The sequence below is a fragment of the Lynx canadensis genome, chromosome E3 (assembly GCF_007474595.2).
Source record: "Lynx canadensis isolate LIC74 chromosome E3, mLynCan4.pri.v2, whole genome shotgun sequence".
Taxonomy (NCBI): Eukaryota; Metazoa; Chordata; class Mammalia; order Carnivora; family Felidae; genus Lynx; species Lynx canadensis.
Genome location: NC_044318.1, coordinates 3,471,082 through 3,488,638, shown reverse-complemented (window position 1 = coordinate 3,488,638; position 17,557 = coordinate 3,471,082). Strand labels below are relative to the sequence as shown.

Sequence of the window (17,557 nt, the reverse complement as noted above, 5' to 3'; positions counted from 1 at the left end):
GGGTAAGGAAAGTTCTCTGCACAGTGAAGTTGTAGGTCAAGAATCCCCTGGTGCTTACTCCTTTGGTTTTGGCTGTGGTTTATTTACTTCACATCTCTCTGCCTCTTTTTGGTCTTCATTACTACAGCGAGAATTATTTGACCGTTATTTATTTTTGTTGGGATGATGAATTAATAGGGACTTGAGACTTTGCGAGAAGACATGTCTGAGATTGGAGCTTGCAGCCTCCCACAGTTGCAGAGAGGTGCTTGACAGCATCTGTGGTCTCCTAGAGCTTACTCTCCTGAGGCTGCCTTCTTAATGCTTCAGAGAAGTCGTAAAAGGCATATTTTGAACTTTAAATTATGGCATGCTATTGATTTCCCTTCAGAGATAAATTTGCAACTGGCTCCTCAGAGACCTTGCGTGAGAAGGCAGGGGGAGGGGAGATTCGCAGAGTTCTGTCTCTTCTAGTTTATCTTGAAGACTCTGGCCCTCGTCCTCTGAACTCTCGACGACGCTTGTCTTTTAGATGGCCATTTCTCCTTCCCGGATGCCCCAGCCTCCGAACATGATGGGCGCTCACAGCAACAACATCATGGCCCAGGCGCCTGCGCAGAACCAGTTCCTGCCTCAGAACCAGTTCCAGTCCTCCGGCGGGGCGATGAGTGTGAGCAGCGTGGGCCTGGGCCAGCCGGCGGCCCAGACGGGCGTGCCGCAGGTACCGTGCTTGGTGATGGAGCCCCAGCCTCCTCCTGACCTGAGCTAAAGTTCCACAGTACACACTTGGATGTGACTCGCATCTCTCGTTTCCCCCCACCTCCCGTTTTGTTGCGTCATTTTTACTTTCTTTAGAATTACTCTTAGCATCTCTGGGTGAGCTTCCCACAAAAGTGGAATGGGTCTTTTGGTTCCTGGTCTTTGTGTTCTGGTTTGGGGTTGGGTTTTTGTTTTTTTAGCGTTTATTCGTTTTTGAGAGAGAGAGAGAGAGAGAGAGAGTCAGAGTGCAGGCTGGGATTGGCAGAGAGAGGGAGACACAGGATCTGAAGCAGGCTCCAGGCTCTGAGCTGTCGGCAGAGAGCCCAGTGTGGGGCTCAAATTCACAGACCGTGAGATCGTGACCTGAGCCAAAGTCGGATGCTTAACTGACTGAGCCACCCAGGCCCTCTTTAATGGTGTGTTTTAAATTCACATGTGATCCTGAGAGACCTTGAGTGTTAAAGGGTGGGGAAAGGCCCTGTGACTCCACTCCTGACCATTGGGTTGAAATACCCTGTTGTCTGTCTCTCTGACCATCCCAGGTAAATCAGGCTAACTAGATCGATTGAGCCCTTCTTGTTGAATGTGTTTGTAAGTACTCTGTTGAAGGCTGAAGAGAACTATTTCCCATTCATTATGCACTTTTTCCCCTTTGTGACCATCGTTAACTGTTGGGCATCAGATTGCTGCCGTGTGCCGATACACCTGTATTTAAAACAGGCCACATCTTCCCCCGGAAGATAATATTCATGTTTTAATTTTTTACATGAAGTAATATTGAAAAGAGGTCATTGGCTACACTAGATTTACCCACTAAATATTTGTTAATTAATTCTTAATGTCTGTAGTACGTCCTTGCTCTAGAACAGCAAACTTGTCCTGTAAATAGTTTTCACTCTGTGGGCCATAAGGGTCTTTGTTTTAACCACTCAGCTCCACTGTAGTGGAAAAGCAGCCATAGGCATATTCGTTCACACATAAATGAAATGAGGGGGTGTGGCTGTGTTTCAATAAGACTTTATTAGAGGAACAGGCAGCTAGCTGGATTTGGCCACTGTTGCTGGTTTGCAGACCCCTGCCCGAGAGCAGTGATTTGGGATCTGTTTTTTAAAAGTCCGCAAATAATTATGTGAAGCGTGTCCCCAGTTGCAAATCACTGTACTGAAACATTTCAGTGTTTCAGTAACCCAGCTTTTTTGCAAAAGAAACACTTTTTCCAGTGGTCTGAGCTGTGGGTAGATGGCTTTGGAGCATGATGCTAGTAAGCTGAGTGGCCGTGCTCGTTTGAGCCAGACGTTTCAGCCGGTCTGTAAGTCACGGTCCGAGAGATATTTTGTAGCAGTAACTTCGCTAACTTCGCTGGAAAGTGCGTGTTGTTGTAAGTGTACAGCTGGGTGAATTGTTACAAATGGAACATTCTCTTGAAACCGGCAGACCTCACCAGGCAGACCTCACCCGGAAACCGTGGTTAGATTTTCATGCATTTAATTCTTCAAGTCTATTGCCACATTCTGACATGGGGGAAATTATTTTAACATACTCTGTTCCCTCCGTTAGGGACAGGTGCCTGGTGCTGCTCTTCCTAACCCTCTGAACATGCTTGGGCCTCAGGCCAGCCAGCTGCCTTGTCCACCAGTGACACAGTCACCGTTGCACCAGACGCCACCCCCTGCTTCCACGGCCGCGGGCATGCCGTCTCTCCAGCACCCGTCGGCGCCTGGGATGACTCCTCCCCAGCCAGCAGCTCCCACCCAGCCATCGACTCCTGTGTCGTCTTCCGGGCAGACCCCTACCCCGACTCCCGGCTCGGTGCCCAGTGCCAGCCAGACCCAGAGCACCCCGACGGTCCAGGCAGCAGCCCAGGCCCAGGTGACCCCACAGCCTCAGACCCCAGTCCAGCCCCCGTCTGTGGCCACCCCTCAGTCATCACAACAGCAGCCGACGCCTGTGCATGCCCAGCCTCCCGGCACACCGGTGAGCCTTGCGGTCTGTCTTTGGGTGGAGACTCATAATGGAGAACTTCTCCATAAAAAATGCTGTCGTGAAGTCGCTACAGCGTTTCAGTGCAGCCCCAGAAAGTATCTGTGCCCTAATCCAACCATAACAAGCTGTGTTTGATTTCCGACATTGCCTCCATAGGCCGTGTTTGTGTTTGGCTGGATGTGATTTAAGATTATCTTCCCTAATTAAATGAGTTTTCAGAAATGGGCACTTACAAGGAAATCCCACATGGGTCCTCTGTAGATTTTTTTAAACTGTCTGTACTTAGGAGCCGTGTGTTGCCCATTATCCATCGCAGGTTGACATCCTCTGAGTTTTAGTAGTTTTTCTCTTAGACTACTGTGTTTGGTGAACAAGACACGTACCTAATTGTGTGTGCTTTGCCTTCACCTGTTAGCCTTGTTTTCAGACCGGGAGCCTTTTCTTTCTGTGACAAAATGGCAGACTCAGGTTAGCACTTCCTGTGGCTCAGGTCTGCCCCGTGCTCCGCGGACCTGCTGGCAGCGAGCAGCCGGTGCTGCCCACTCACCACCCTCTGCACCCCTGCCCTGGTGGCCGCTGACATCTTCCTGTCTGTCGTCTTATCAGCCTAACTTAGAAACCACCCTTCCCCCTGAAATACGTGAACTTCATTCTTGGGGACTAAGGATGTTTTATTTATAAACCTATCAAAATAAATCTCAACAACAACACCCTCCATACAACATTACTGTTTGTATTTCTCCATAGGGAATGTGCTTTTTATTTAGCCTTATTTTATGTTTCTTATTTATAAATGAGATCCCTGTGTTATTTTATGTTCTCTTTTATTCAAACTCCATTAGGTGAGACTTTGAAAATTGAGAATTCTGGTGGTGCTTCCTTCCCTTAAGGTTTGCTTATTCCTCCACTACCTCCACCACCTCTGTTCCTGCAATTAACAGGATAATTATATGTTCTTGTTCCATACGGGCATGCACTCCTACTCGTATACGTGTTTATCTGAGTTCCAGCCTTTTACGATAAACGCCAATGGCTTTATTGGAAGGAGTTCACTTTAAAGAATTTTTTTTTTTAATATTCATTCATTGTTGAAAGACAGAGAGACAGATTGCGAATGGGGAAGGGGCAGAGAGACAGGGAGACGCAGAATCCGAAGCAGGCTCCAGGCTCCAAGCTGTCAGCACACAGCCGGACGTGGGGCTCGAGCTCACAGACTGCAAGATCATGACCTAAGCCGAAGTCGGCCGCCCAACTGACTGAGCCACCCAGGCGCCCCAGTTAATTTTAAAATGGGAGGTTCTGTGACTTAGGTAGAAAACTTCTGGAAACTAGTTTTATATCAAAATGTCGAAAGCCCTGCTGTCCCATCTCTGCATTCTTGGTGGGAAGTTCTTTGTGTTTCTGCTCAATGCTGACTTCCTCTGGGATTCCTATTTTAACTTCTCTGTTCTTCAGTTCTTTGTGTCTCTTAGGTTAGTGTTGAGAAATGGTAATAACATAAAAGCGTGTATTGGTTCAGCCGCAGAGTTTCACGTCGTTTATGCTGTGGTGTTAACAAAGATGATGATCTTTGTCTCTCCACAGCTTTCCCAGGCAGCAGCCAGCATCGATAATCGGGTCCCCACTCCTTCCTCGGTGGCCAGCGCCGAAACCAACTCCCAGCAGCCAGGACCCGAGGCACCGATGCTGGAGATGAAAGCAGAGGTCAAGACTGAGGACACTGAGCCTGATGCCAGTGAATCCAAGGGGGAGCCGGGGTCTGCGGTAGGTGCCGTTCCCGGGCGTGAGCAAATGTGCAGCACGAGTGTCCCTAAAGTGTCCCGAGGGGAGATGCTACAGGCCCTCCGTGGACAACCCTGCCTTTTGTTTTAATATCCTGCTTGATTACGGGTTCAGAGAAGGTACAGATTAAAAACAGATTGGTTATTTTTAGGTACTAGGTATAGGCTTCATTTTATTTTGCCAGAAATGAAGAGTTCCAGTTTATATCTTAAATGACGGGATCATCCAGTGACACGTCACCACGGCTCTGCAGAGTCCCGAAGGCACAAGGGCGTGCTCACGCACGAACTCGCCTGTGCCAAAAGTTGAAAGCTAGATCCAGCCCCACAGACAGGTTTTGTTTGGCCCACGCAATGTTTTTAGAAACAAGGAATTACAAATAATACTGGATTTCTGGCTTTTCTTTGAAAACCACAAGCTCCCCAGCACTGTGCTCGCACTCCCGTGGCGGCAGTCTGGGTGGGAGCCCCAGCCGCAGCCTTTAGACGGGGATCGGGCGCCCCAGTTTGCCAGAGTCTCTTCTCCTCTGCCGGCTTGCACGCCTCCCGCTGCACCGTCTCTCTCACCTCCCTGGCCCTCAGAGCGATGTGGCGTTTGAAACTTGGCCCCAGTTTTCAAGGAGAGTCTTGTTCCAAAGTAGGAGTTCCTCTCTGTACAAGCCCTGAGCAGGTCATGGGTGCGTGGGGGCCACGTCTTTTACGCACTCTGGCATGTAAAATTGTTACATTAGCACTCTAATTGCAGTGGTGCTGTATTAAGGCAACTCACCTGGCCCCAGGTGCTCCACTCCTCCCCGAGGAGAAGAGCGCATGGTAAATGCAGCGCTGAGCAGGGGAAGGTTTTGACAGGCCCGGATAGATTGTTAAGAGCTTTCCGATGAGGCTGAGTTAGAATAAAGGTTTTTGATATTCGTACATCATTATCTGTAATTTTGTTTCTTTTAAGATGATGGAGGAGGATCTGCAAGGATCTTCTCAAGTTAAAGAAGAAACAGACACAACAGAACAGAAATCTGAACCGATGGAAGTGGACGAGAAGAAACCGGAAGTCAAAGTAGAAACTAAAGAGGAAGAAGAGAGCAGCGCTAATGGGGCCGCCTCTCAGTCAACATCTCCTTCACAGCCACGCAAAAAAAGTAGGTTGTGTTTCCTGAACTTTTGAACTGTGCTGCTTTTCCACCGTGTTGTGATCCCACACTTGTGGGCTAGAAGCTAAAGCAGGAAAGTAACTGCCCCTCCCCTTACCTCTTACCTGCCTGCCCTTCCCCCAGTCTTACCTCTTCAGAAATGACGACAGCGAGCTGGACTCTGGCCTAAGGACCCACAGGGTTTATGGGAGGAACGAGAAACGGGCCACGGCTCTGAGGGACAGGCCAGAGGGGTGGGTGCGTCCGAGTCCTTGCACCCGCCGAGGAGCTCGGGCTTTGGCTGGCGAGACATGTACAGCCACTGGTAGATTTGAGCAGGAGGACGCCCGAAAGCCGTGCCAGGGAAATTCTCACCGAGGCAGCACATGTGTGCGCTGATACGGATGTTCCGGAAGCAGGGTGCCAAGAGTCAGGGTGCAGCGCAGTGGGCCCCAGTGGCCTGGTGCAGCGGGAGGGGCGCGTGAGTGAGGATGCTCTCTGCCCATTGGAGGTCCCGAGTAAGGAGGTTAACGGGGTGTTGGAACATTGTTAGGTGACCCTTGGAGTTGGGATGTCACTCAGAAAGATAAGGGCTGCATGTGACACATTTGGGAAAGACGACAGAGATGTATCGGAGGCTGACATTCTTTAATTTTGCCAGTGAGAGGGACCCTGGAGATAATGGGCTACCAGAAGCTTTCAGGTCTCAGGCCCATTTATACTCCAAAAAATTGAGGACCCCAGAGGTTTTGTTTGTGTGGATTATGTCGCTGTTTATTCTGTCGGAAATTTAAAAATACGTATTTCTCTAACACACCTGTTCCATGGCGTCCATGAATAACATATTTTTATGGAAAATAAGCTTCCCAGAGCAAACATACTTAGAGTCGTGACAGTGTTTTCTTTACAACATTGCGACTCAGTCTGGCAGACACGGCTGGACTCTCCCGTCTGCTGCTACCAGCTCTCTTGTGCTGCCTCGTTTGTTTCAGTTCATTGGGAGCATTCTTGTTTGATACTACACCAAAACTCAGTGAGTGGAAGTTTCACAGAGCTCAGTTGCAGTGTGCAGTCTGGGTCCACAGCAGCACTGAAGGTGTCATGCCCGGTGACATTACAGTCCATCTGTTTGCCTTGTGCTGTGAATGAATGAATCCTTTACCCGTGGCGGGGTAGGTTGTTTCATTTTTTAATAACACGATCCTTTGGTCATCTTGGAATTCGGCTTGCTGAATTACGCCGATTTTCCAAATGTCAGCATACTTCACTGTACGATACATTATGTTTATTTTATTTTTGAGAGAGAGGGAAATAGAGCGCCAGCGGGGGAGGGGCGGAGAGAGGGAGACACAGAATCTGAAGCAGGCTTCAGGTTCTGAGCTCTCAGCCCAGATCCCACCCTGGGGCTCGAACCCATGAACTGTGCGATCACGACCTGAGCCGAAGTCAGACGCTTAATTGACTGAGCCACTCAGGCGCCCCTTCACTGTACACTATTTGTTTAAAATCACATTTATTAACATCACTATGAATCTCTTCAAAAGAAGTCTTGGGAATTTTGAGAGGCTGTCAAATCAAGCTCACGTGGCAGGTAGAAGTTTCTCCAAATTCTGATTTTGACCTAAGTCCAAATTTTATCATTGGCAACAAATACTGTGTATTGTCCTTGGTGTAACTGGCCCATTTTGTTCCTTTTTGGGAGAGTATCTGCCACATACCCAGATCTGAATACCTGGAGCTTGTCTAGCGGTCTTTTTCCCGGTCGTACTGTTCAGAGCTGAGAAAAGCAGCCGCTTCCGCTGTCGGCCCCACGCGCACGAGCGCCTCCTCCCGGGGCATTGGCCGCTTCCTGTTCGGTGCTGCGAGATCAAGACGCGTAGCCAAGGGTTGAGATCCTTAACAGTAATAACGTTTACTCCTCGACCGAGGATGTTGTTGAGTGCGGCTGCCGCGTTTTCCTCTGTGTGCACAGCAGCACGGAGCACGGTGACGACTGAGTCGGGTTTGGTGCCGCTGCCTGCGTGGTGCTGCGGCACGAGTGATGTTACTCGTGGTTCCTTTTGCTTGTTCGTGCAAATGTCCACACGGTGCGGCAGGAAGATGACGGCCTAGTGTTACTGTGAAAATCGTTTTATGTTACGAAAGTAAACAATTTCGGAGACCCTTGGAAAGGGCCTAGAGCAGTGCTAGAACTTTCTGTGACGACAGAAACGTTACTTATCTGTGCTCTCTGTGCTTGTCACCAGCCACACGTAGCTCCTGAGCACTTGAAATGTGACTGAGGAAGTGCTGGCGGCTGAAGACAGGAGTTTGAAAATGCTTTTCCCTCGGCATAGGTGTCTTAAACAAATGTGTAGTGAGCGAGTAAATGAGTGATGGACCCAAGTGACCCACGTGTGAGCTTGCCACCAGGAGGGGATGCAGCCTCCAGCAGGGGGCAGCGCGCTCCCCATGAAGAGCCAGACCAGTCCCTGTGGGCTTTGCGTCCGTCCGTTCGGTCTCTGTTGCAGCCACTCTGTTTGGTGGCCTGAAAGCCGCCACAGACAGAGGAGAACTGCGTTCTAATAAACCTTTATTTCTGGAGACTAACCTTTGATTTCATGTATCATGAAATACTACTCTTTTCTTTTTTTCCTAACCATTAAAAAGCATAAAAACCAATCTTAGCTCCCCAGCTGTACGCAGGAAGGCAGCTGGCTGGACTGGGCCGGTGGGTCAGAGTTTGCTGATCTCTGGCCTAAGAAGAATGCAAAAGCTGTTGATTAACTAAATAATTGTTTTCTTATAAAGAATTACTCAAAGAAAACCAAACGCTACTCCATTTCTGTAAAGAACAGAATAGAAGAGAAGGGGTTAGCCGAAGGCAGGATGTGTATTCTCGTGAGGCTCCTGTCGGGCACATCCGCTCCGCAGGCCCGGCCTCTGCGCGCAGAGGGGAGTGGCGCTGGGCCGCCAGTGGTCCCCACTTCGGGGCGGGGTGGGGCGGGGCGCGGCACGACCTGAGCACTGCCGCCTGAGCCGCCTCTCGCCTTCGTGGGTTGTCACGCACATTTTCCTGGCCATGAATACTCATTGGGTTTTGTGCGAACCTACCGTCTTGAATGTATTTGGCAGCTGGTGTTCATCCTTGGATTGGTGACCACGGAAAGCGTAGTAGGAAGTGGAGTGGCTGAGGGGTGGAGAGAACAGCACAGAACTTTGGGGGAAAATATTTGATTTGGTAGCTCTCTTAGTGTGTACATTTGTTTGTGAGGTTGGAATACAAAACCGTTTGTCTCAGGTGCCTGAGATTACCTCAGCCAAGGACAGAAAGAGTGTCACCAGAGGAAGAAAGGCCCCTTCCAATAAAATGGCTTTATTACCACCCATCGGCTCAAGCAGATTTGGGAGTTAGCTTCATTTTCGGTTCAACACGGTTTTAATGTTGGAAACCCTTTTACTGAAGAGGCGAACTTGTCAGTGTGGTATTTGGTCTCATGACGTAGGTGCACTTTTAAAACCCCGTTACTGTGTTTGCAGAAGCCCCACACCGTAGCTTTAGAGTGTCCACGGCCCCTGCTGGGAATGGGGGCCCTTGCAGGCCTCGTGGCGCGGGTGGCCGTGGGGATGGAGATGGCTGGACCCTTAGAGAGGCAGACCGGGCTTCGATTTGGAATGTGGCGGGTGAGGCGTCTGCGTGCCTCGTGAATGGTGTCATCCCCTGGTTTTTCTACCCGCAGTCTTTAAGCCGGAAGAATTACGCCAGGCTCTGATGCCAACCCTGGAAGCGCTGTACCGCCAGGACCCGGAGTCCTTGCCTTTCCGGCAGCCTGTGGACCCCCAGCTGCTAGGGATCCCGGTAAGTTCACGTAGTGACAGTGTAACCGTGCCAGCGTAGCTCCCGGGTGTCCATGTTTCACCTCAAAATTGGGTGGCATACCCTTGTTTGGAAGATTTTTCGCCTTTAAAAAAACTTCTCTGTCGAATCAGTAGCACACCTTTCTTGCACACCTTTGACTCACTGGGTGGGGTGTGTGTTTCCCCACCTATTCTGTCTGCCCCAGGGTCCGAGGTGGGGGAGCGCACCGGGGCACACCGCCTGCAAACACACGGCCCCGGGAGCCTCACTTAGATTTGGGGCTGTGTGTGAGCCTTCGTCTCAAAGGCCGCTTTTAAAGAAAGAACCGGTCATCATCAGTTGGAAAGCACCTGGGCCTCTCATTTTGGTATCTCTGGGTCGTCTCGCAAAGGCCATAGTGACCCAACAGATTTTTTTTAAGCAGTGTTACTATTTTTGTTCCTGTTTTTGTGTTTGTCTTGGAATTTCATCTTGCTGGCCAGGACCAAGAGTAAATCTCTAGAAAAACATACTGTCTGATAAATGTGCTTACCATTTTAATTCCGTGGTGTAAAATCCTTACTTTAAAATTTTTCGGGGCACCAGGGTGTGGCTCAGTCGGTTGAGCATCTCACTTCAGCTCAAGTCACTAGCTCACGCTTTGTGAGTTCCAACCCTGCATCCGGCTCTCTGCTGACGGCGGTGGAGCCTGCTCCTGCTGTGGATCCTCTGCCCTGTTCTCTCTCTGCCCCTCCCCCGCCCATACTGTCTCAAAAATAAATAAACCTTTTTTAAAAATAAATTGTAAAAACCAAGGAGGTTTCTATTAACATCTTTTACCCATTTTTTTTATTAAATAACTTATTAATATTATGTTTCTCTTTGCCTTTGAAATAATTTGGTCACACCTGACAAAACTAATTACAGTTTTAGATAATTCAACCAGAGGAAGGTCAGAGGTTATTTTCTTCTCATTTCCCATTTGTTGCTGTTAGAAATGGAAGTTGTTCTGTTACTCCCTGTTTCTGTTTTGCTTAAGATAAAGCTGCTCTGCAAGGCTGGCATTTAGTATTGGGGGGATCCACTAGACTGAGACTTTTTTGTCTTTAAGGATTATTTTGACATTGTCAAGAACCCTATGGACCTTTCCACCATCAAGCGGAAGCTGGACACGGGGCAGTACCAAGAACCCTGGCAGTATGTGGATGACGTCTGGCTCATGTTCAACAACGCCTGGCTCTATAACCGGAAGACGTCCCGGGTCTATAAGTTCTGCAGCAAACTTGCTGAGGTCTTTGAGCAGGAAATTGACCCCGTCATGCAGTCCCTTGGATATTGTTGTGGGCGCAAGGTACAGTTTAGACTTTTTTTGGAAAGTGAACTTTGCCAGTTAAGTTAGCCAGAGCAGGTATTATGATAACATGATAGACTCCACATTGTATCCCACCTGTGTTCTGGGAAAGACCTGGATGGAGTCTGGGCATTTGTAAAACAAGTCGATTGCCTGAAGCCATGTAATGGGTGATCAAAGCTAGAGTTGCTTATTGGGGAGGACCTTGGGTTATGCCTTTCTGGCTGCTCCTCTGTACCTTTATCTATGTGTAACAAATGTCTTTTGACGTTGATTTTGTCACATGGAATCCAAAAATGTCTTTATTAAACAGCTATGCAAATTGTTAGAAAACTATACCATGTACCGATAGGAATATCTTACTAGCTGAATCTGACAGCTCTTCTTAGTGAACTAGAGCATTGTAGGCCAGTCACTGGGATACGTTTTTAGTATTTTCTCCTTTGTTTTTGCAGTATGAGTTTTCCCCACAGACTTTGTGCTGCTACGGGAAGCAGCTGTGTACAATTCCTCGCGACGCTGCCTACTACAGCTATCAGAACAGGTGAGCACCGAGCCAGCGTCCTGGCTTATAGGCACAGGACGAAGGTCTCAGGGCGAGCAGGTCCGTCTGAGTATAGCCTGGGTTATGTCTTTTCTGGAGTTCTAATGGAATGGGCCACTCTGCGTGCTGCTTAGTCACTCAGGCCCATGGTCTCTTAATTTGAAAGCATGCTCTTACACGGTAGCATTTGAAGCTCCTGCTTGCTGCACTACTTGAGTCAGGAAGGTTAGTTCTTAAGCTGTGGTCTTTCCAAAATGTAACCACCGAAGAGTCTGGAGTCCAGAGTAACTCTAATAAGGGTTCACATACCTTTTTGAAGATCTTAAGTGGAAACATCGTATTTTATTATTTCACGTGTAAATATTTGCCTACATAATTTGGGCCGGACAGTCTGATGGGAAGACTTACATTGATGATATTTCATTAAAAAAATAATAAAAGGAAAAGTAAATAAAAATGAATAAAAGCTTTAGACTTAAACTTTTTTTAAAATTAATAACACAACACTGAATGAGATCTTGCATTCTTGTTGAGTTCTCCCCATCATAGGATGGCCGTTTCAGGGTTTTGTGAGTGGTAGTTATCCTGGAGAAATATTTGCCATTCTCTTAAAATGTGGGGATGGCTAAATGGGTTTTCTGTCTTAAGTAAAAGAGAATGAAAATAGTATTTTTTTGTTGTTAATTTGCCACACACAAATACAACCTCCATAGTTTTGGGGCCATTTTGAAAATTGAACTTGTCTGTGTCTCCTGTTTCAGGCGGCCACATGTTGCCATAGCACAAGGGCATCCTCCCTGGGGGCACAGGTTGTAAATCTTGGTCACATTCAGTTACCTTGCCTCCATTTGAGGAATAGGCGACCAAATTTCTGTGACCAAGGTTCAGCTCTGTGCCTGTTCCTCGTCTGTAGGCTCAAGCATTAAATGTCAGTATTGGGGTTTGAGGTTTTGATGATTTGATCTTGTCTGCTTCTAGTAATTGCATATGTTCCTATATTTCGAAGTAGAGGGCTTTTTGTTATTTGTTCAGAGGTACACGTGCAGGCCTCAATAATATTTAGTTTTGAAATGATCTGTGTTCTGATGATTTTAAAATACTTCCAATTTTTAAAAATATCTAATCATATTTATGATTAGTAAATCCCTTCAAAATTCTACTTTAAAACAAAAGCAAAAACTATTGACATAAACATGTCTCAAAAGAAAGATTGCTAAGCCTTGCCCAGCCTGCTTGTTCGGGCACCGTTCAGTTAGAGTGAGGTGCTGGAGTGTGGCCTGTACCCCATCCTTAACGTTAAAAATACGTTAACATCAGGAATTTAGTTTCTGTCCTAGCTTCCCTTTCTATCGGTGGGAGACAGTTTGAAATAATACCATAGTTCCTTCTTGATGGAATCTCTCCTGTACTGACAAGTGCTCTTGGGGGAGTTCTGGCCCTTTCAGCTACAGTTCTAGCCCCCTGACCTTTAGCATGTCCCATAACGTATGAAGTTTTACCTTCTTGTTCATAATACAAGCACAATAACACCTTCCCTAACAACCTCGGTTGTCAGTCTCCGTGAAACAATGAACAGGAATTCACTTTGGAAACTTACGTGCCAAGCAAAATAAAGTTGGGAAATTTTAAGAGAACAGATTTCAGTTACCTGTTTCCTGAAAAATGCCCCCGCTGCTGAGTGCCCAACGTGGTTTGGGTCTAGAAGGAAGAACAGACAGCAGGTTGCTTGCTTCCATTTCTAAAATTTGGGGGCCTTTTCATTGTTGTTTCACTGTTCCTATGTCCTTTGGGACCCTGCCTTTACTGATTTGCTCATTTGAGAGCAATTAATTTCAGTAGAACTGATAGGATCAAGGCACACTTCTCTCTGGCAGGAGGTTACTCGGGGAGCACAGCCATGGGGTTGTTTGGGAAGATCTGAAATGTCCAGTTTTATTTTTGTGTAGAATTTCATCTTTACTGAACAAAAGTGTTTTTCTTACGAGTAGAGACAGAAATAAAGTTCTGGCCTAAAGCGTAGGCATCCCGCTCCTTCACTGAATCTCGCAAGGCCTGCTTCCTAGGACACTGTGCTTGCAGAGACTAACGTGCTGTAATGCTAAGAAAGCAGTGGCCTCACTCCACGATGAACATCTTAACTGCTTAAGTTTTTATTTGCATCTCTGACTACTTGTGAACACCGTGGTGTTCTCACAAATAATTGTTTTGGCACTCCTTGTCCTAAACTGGGCACCTCGAGCAATAGGATGTCCTACAGACCACTTGAACAAGTGAAACTAATATAAACTAGCATGTAAACCCGTCTTCACTTGTTTCCATGCTTTGAATATTTGAAACTCATGTTGGGAAAACTTGTGTATAAATTTTTCAGTTACTATCTTTAGATATCCCAGTTATTTTTGTATACTATTATGGTACTTAAAACAATCTGCATTTGAAAATTTACTCCATACATTAAATTACCCTTACAGAGAAACTACGCAATCATATTGTGCTAATTTTAGGTACCCACATGCACATCGTTGTTGGATTACGTGAAGTATTTCTCCTTTGCAGTTCCATGTTCATCTGGTTGCTTTCTTCACACAAGGCAGAGTGTCACCGAGGCTCTTAAGATTGAAAAGTGACTTTCTGAACCATTCTGTATTTTTAGGGGGAATAAAGTTTGGACTAGGTAATAAAGGGGGGGACAGTGTGGCATTCCAGTATGTCCCCCAGTGATTGCCAGGGCAGTTTCAGCAGACTTGACCAGTGGGTGGCTGTGCCCCTTCTCCAGACTGTTGCCGCCTCTCAGGACCCTTCTCAAACCCAGCACGTTCGATTCTCCAATGTCTCCACTTGCTTTGGGACACACACTGTTTCTGTGCCTCCCAGTTTCCATCCCGGAGGTGCTTTGGAGATCCGGGTTAGTTGCCCATGGAGGGTGTAGGCTTCCAGCATCACTGGGGTCTGCCATTAAGGCATCAGGGCTTTGCTCCGGGCTAGTTTCCTCCGCCGGAGAGTGATGGGCTGATGGTTCTTGTTTCCTGGATGTCGCTGGGCTTGATGTCCTGCTTGAATAAGGGCTAAGAGTCTGTCCAGGATCTTAAAGCCGTTTTGCCTCACGTGTAACTGTTGTGGCGATTTCACTTCCAGACGAGTTCACCTTTTCGCTAGCCGGCGGTAGCTGTATGCTTGATCATAAAATGAATTGGAACACTCAATTCCAAGTTTTATTTTTATTTTTTTAAATGTTTTTATTTATTTTTGAGACAGAGAGAGACAGAGCATGAGCAGGGGAGGGGCAGAGAGAGAGGGAGACACAGAATCTGAAGCAGGCTCCAGGCTCTGAGCTGTCAGCACAGAGCCTGACACAGGACTCGAGCTCATGGAGTGTGAGATCATGACCTGAGCTGAAGTCAGACGCTCAACCGACTGAGCCACCCAGGCGCCCCTACAAGTTTTATTTTTAAAAGAGAAATAGTTCATGTTGAGGGGGATATCTTTTTTGCATATTGTTCTGTTTGCCCCTGAATTGGTTTATGGTTTCTGCACTTTAATTGCCAGTGACGATCACGCCCTCCTGCACATGGAAATCCTGTTTACCACATGATTTAAGGCTCTGTAAGAACATTTCCAAAATAGTGAATAGCCAGCATCTTGTTATAGTTGATTCAGAAAACAAAACAAAACAAAACAAAAACATAGATGTAGATATTTTTAAACAGCAATATTTATCTGTTTGTTCTTGGTCAGAGTTTTTACTCTTGGCAGAATTCATTGATTGGATCATCACAAGTAAACTGGTCCCGGGAAGAAACTTTCATTAATCCAGTTCCTCCCCACAGTGAGTCTGTCATGCCTTCATCGACAGACGGAAAGATCGGACCATTTTGAGATGCTGCACTCTGAAGTTTTGTGCTTTTAATTGACTCTGTGTGTTTAGTCGGTGAAGTCCAGCAGACAGAATGCTTAGTGTGTGTAATTAAGACTAGAATTAGAACTCGCTGGGGACTGATGTGAGCAGGAATGGAGACAGACGGCCGGGTGGGGGCCTGCGCCTCCGTCCTTGAAGGCGTGTGTGCGCGTGCGCGTGCGTGAGTGACCCTGCGAGCTGCCGCGTCCCCTGCGCGTGTCCGTGCGGTGTGGCACTCCGAGTCTCGTCACAGTGTCTTTAACACTAATCCTCTTGGCATCTTGTAGACGTAGTTTTGAGCACTAAAACCGCATTTTGTTGTGCTGCTGCCACTACCTTCTACTCATCCTTTTCGCTTGTGAATTCACCTCCATTCGGCTTGTTTATTTTTACAGTATTCTTGTGTGCTCATCTTGTTTGATGCAGCGTCAGCCTGCACTTCTGTTGATTTCTCATTCGTCTCCTTTCCAAACATTTAAGAGTTTTTATTTTAATTGTTCTTCTTGGATAGCTTGAGCCCAGGCTTGTATTATCTTACAAGAAATTGGGGTGATGGATAATTTCTCAAATGCAGATTGTGCTCTAAAGATCAACTTTCCAAATTTGCTTAACTTGGATTGTCACCAAGTCAGAGCAGTCAATCACTGAGGATCTCAGATTGGTGAATGATTGGTCCCAGTACCAAACAGTTTAAACCAAAGCTTTAGAACTGAATTTTCAAAGTCTTTGAGATTGATTGTTCATGGATTTACATATATTGTATTGTTTATACAATATATCACAGTTTTTTTTCTCTGTACATTCGTACTGATAAATGGCTGGAAAGTCTTTGACCCCGACTGCATTTCTGTTAAATGTTTGTCCAGAATACGGATTTGGTTTCATTCGTATTGTAACTCGTTTAACGAAGTGATTAACATGAGAAAAATAACAGGAAAAAAATTAAAACCGGTTCTGCGTGCCCAACATTTTCATACCTTTAAAAGATCTGGCTTAATACCGGAAATAAAATCTGTGCATTGCTGTCAAGCATAAATTTTCCGTTTTGAAAAATAATTGCTTTTTTAAGGCCTTTGTCAGACTGTTTTGTTCGAAGTAAAACTTCTCCATCGCAAACCCTGGAGTTATATTTGATTTTCTCTGAAGTAATAACAAAATTCGAACTCCTAAATTGAGGCTCCTTGCAATTCTAGTATTAACAACTCCTTGAAAACGTTTGCATCTCGGAGCTGGCCCGAGCCCAGCCGTTGTTAGTGATGATGGCCTGTGATGTGTGCAGTGAGACCGAATGCTAATCAAGCTTTGCCTTGGCTTTCTGCTCTGTGTTGTCTCGGTGTTTGCGTCTTACCTTCATGTCTGTGCTATTTGTTCCCTCCCCTGTTCTCTAATCCTGCCCTTCCCCACCTGCCCCTGTTCCTTCCATTGTCCTCACTGACCCATCAATCAACCAACAACGCCCCCCCTTCGTCGTGGTGATCTGCCCTGCTCTGATTGGTGGCTTCGTTGCTTGGGTGGCTGTGTGTTATGATGGACCAGTTCACCCAAGTATGGCCTTCTTGCTGACAGGTATCATTTCTGTGAGAAGTGTTTCACAGAGATCCAGGGGGAGAATGTTACCCTGGGTGACGACCCTTCACAACCCCAGACGTAAGTACTATGCTATCATTTTTCTCGGGGTTGACTCGTAATTGTTTTGTCCCTCTTGTCCGCGATTAAAAGGGAAGCACCTCTGCCATTTTGACTTCCGGGTGGTGTGTTTTTTCATATTTGCCACGCCCACGTTCCTGCGTCAGAATGTAGCTCTTCAGCTAGACACGGCTGCCACCTCCACATTGTTCCCTCCTCACGAGACTGTGACACCCGTAGCCTCCGCAGCAGCAGACTGGTCTCTGTTGACCTCACTGTGTCTCTTCCTTTAAAACTCCTGCTTTTTCCTGGTGGTGGTCCTCCTCCCTTTGGGGAAATTGTAAATTTTCACTTAGACCCAAGAAACCAGTTCCCTTTTGACAGAACTGGCAGTGACGAAAAACGAATCGTGTGTACATACCCCGCCTTTAGCATTCTTCCGATCTTCTACTGAACTCTCTGTCCTCTAAGCTGCAGAGCCTGTGACGGAAGGCAGTGAGACCCCAGAGGGTAAACCTGCCTCCTTGTGGCTGGAGGTGTGGCACTTGCTCCAGCGTGCACAGGCCTGAGTTGGTCCACTCATTCCTTCACTGAGTTCACCTTTTCCTCCCCAAAGCTTATCCCTTGATGGAGTTCACCTCTGAGCGGTCACATAGAATGTGGCCAGAAGAGGCGAACCCACCAGTTGAATGGTC

The 17,557-nt window shown here is 47.0% G+C and overlaps 1 protein-coding gene across 3 annotated transcripts in view; it reads left to right on the top strand.

The window, feature by feature from the left end:
• The window catches only part of LOC115503724 (CREB binding protein), a 128,092-nt gene that overhangs the window by 90,920 nt on the left and 19,615 nt on the right, over positions 1-17,557 (top strand). For 2 of the 3 annotated variants that reach the window (XM_030300056.1, XM_030300055.1), the window contains 8 exons: positions 512-700; positions 2,296-2,712; positions 4,306-4,485; positions 5,449-5,638; positions 9,349-9,467; positions 10,558-10,797; positions 11,253-11,341; positions 16,803-16,883. In XM_030300056.1, the coding sequence (XP_030155916.1) occupies positions 512-700; positions 2,296-2,712; positions 4,306-4,485; positions 5,449-5,638; positions 9,349-9,467; positions 10,558-10,797; positions 11,253-11,341; positions 16,803-16,883 (1,505 nt within the window). The remainder of the gene's footprint in view (positions 1-511; positions 701-2,295; positions 2,713-4,305; positions 4,486-5,448; positions 5,639-9,348; positions 9,468-10,557; positions 10,798-11,252; positions 11,342-16,802; positions 16,884-17,557) is intronic. The other variant, XM_030300057.1, reaches the window with a different exon arrangement.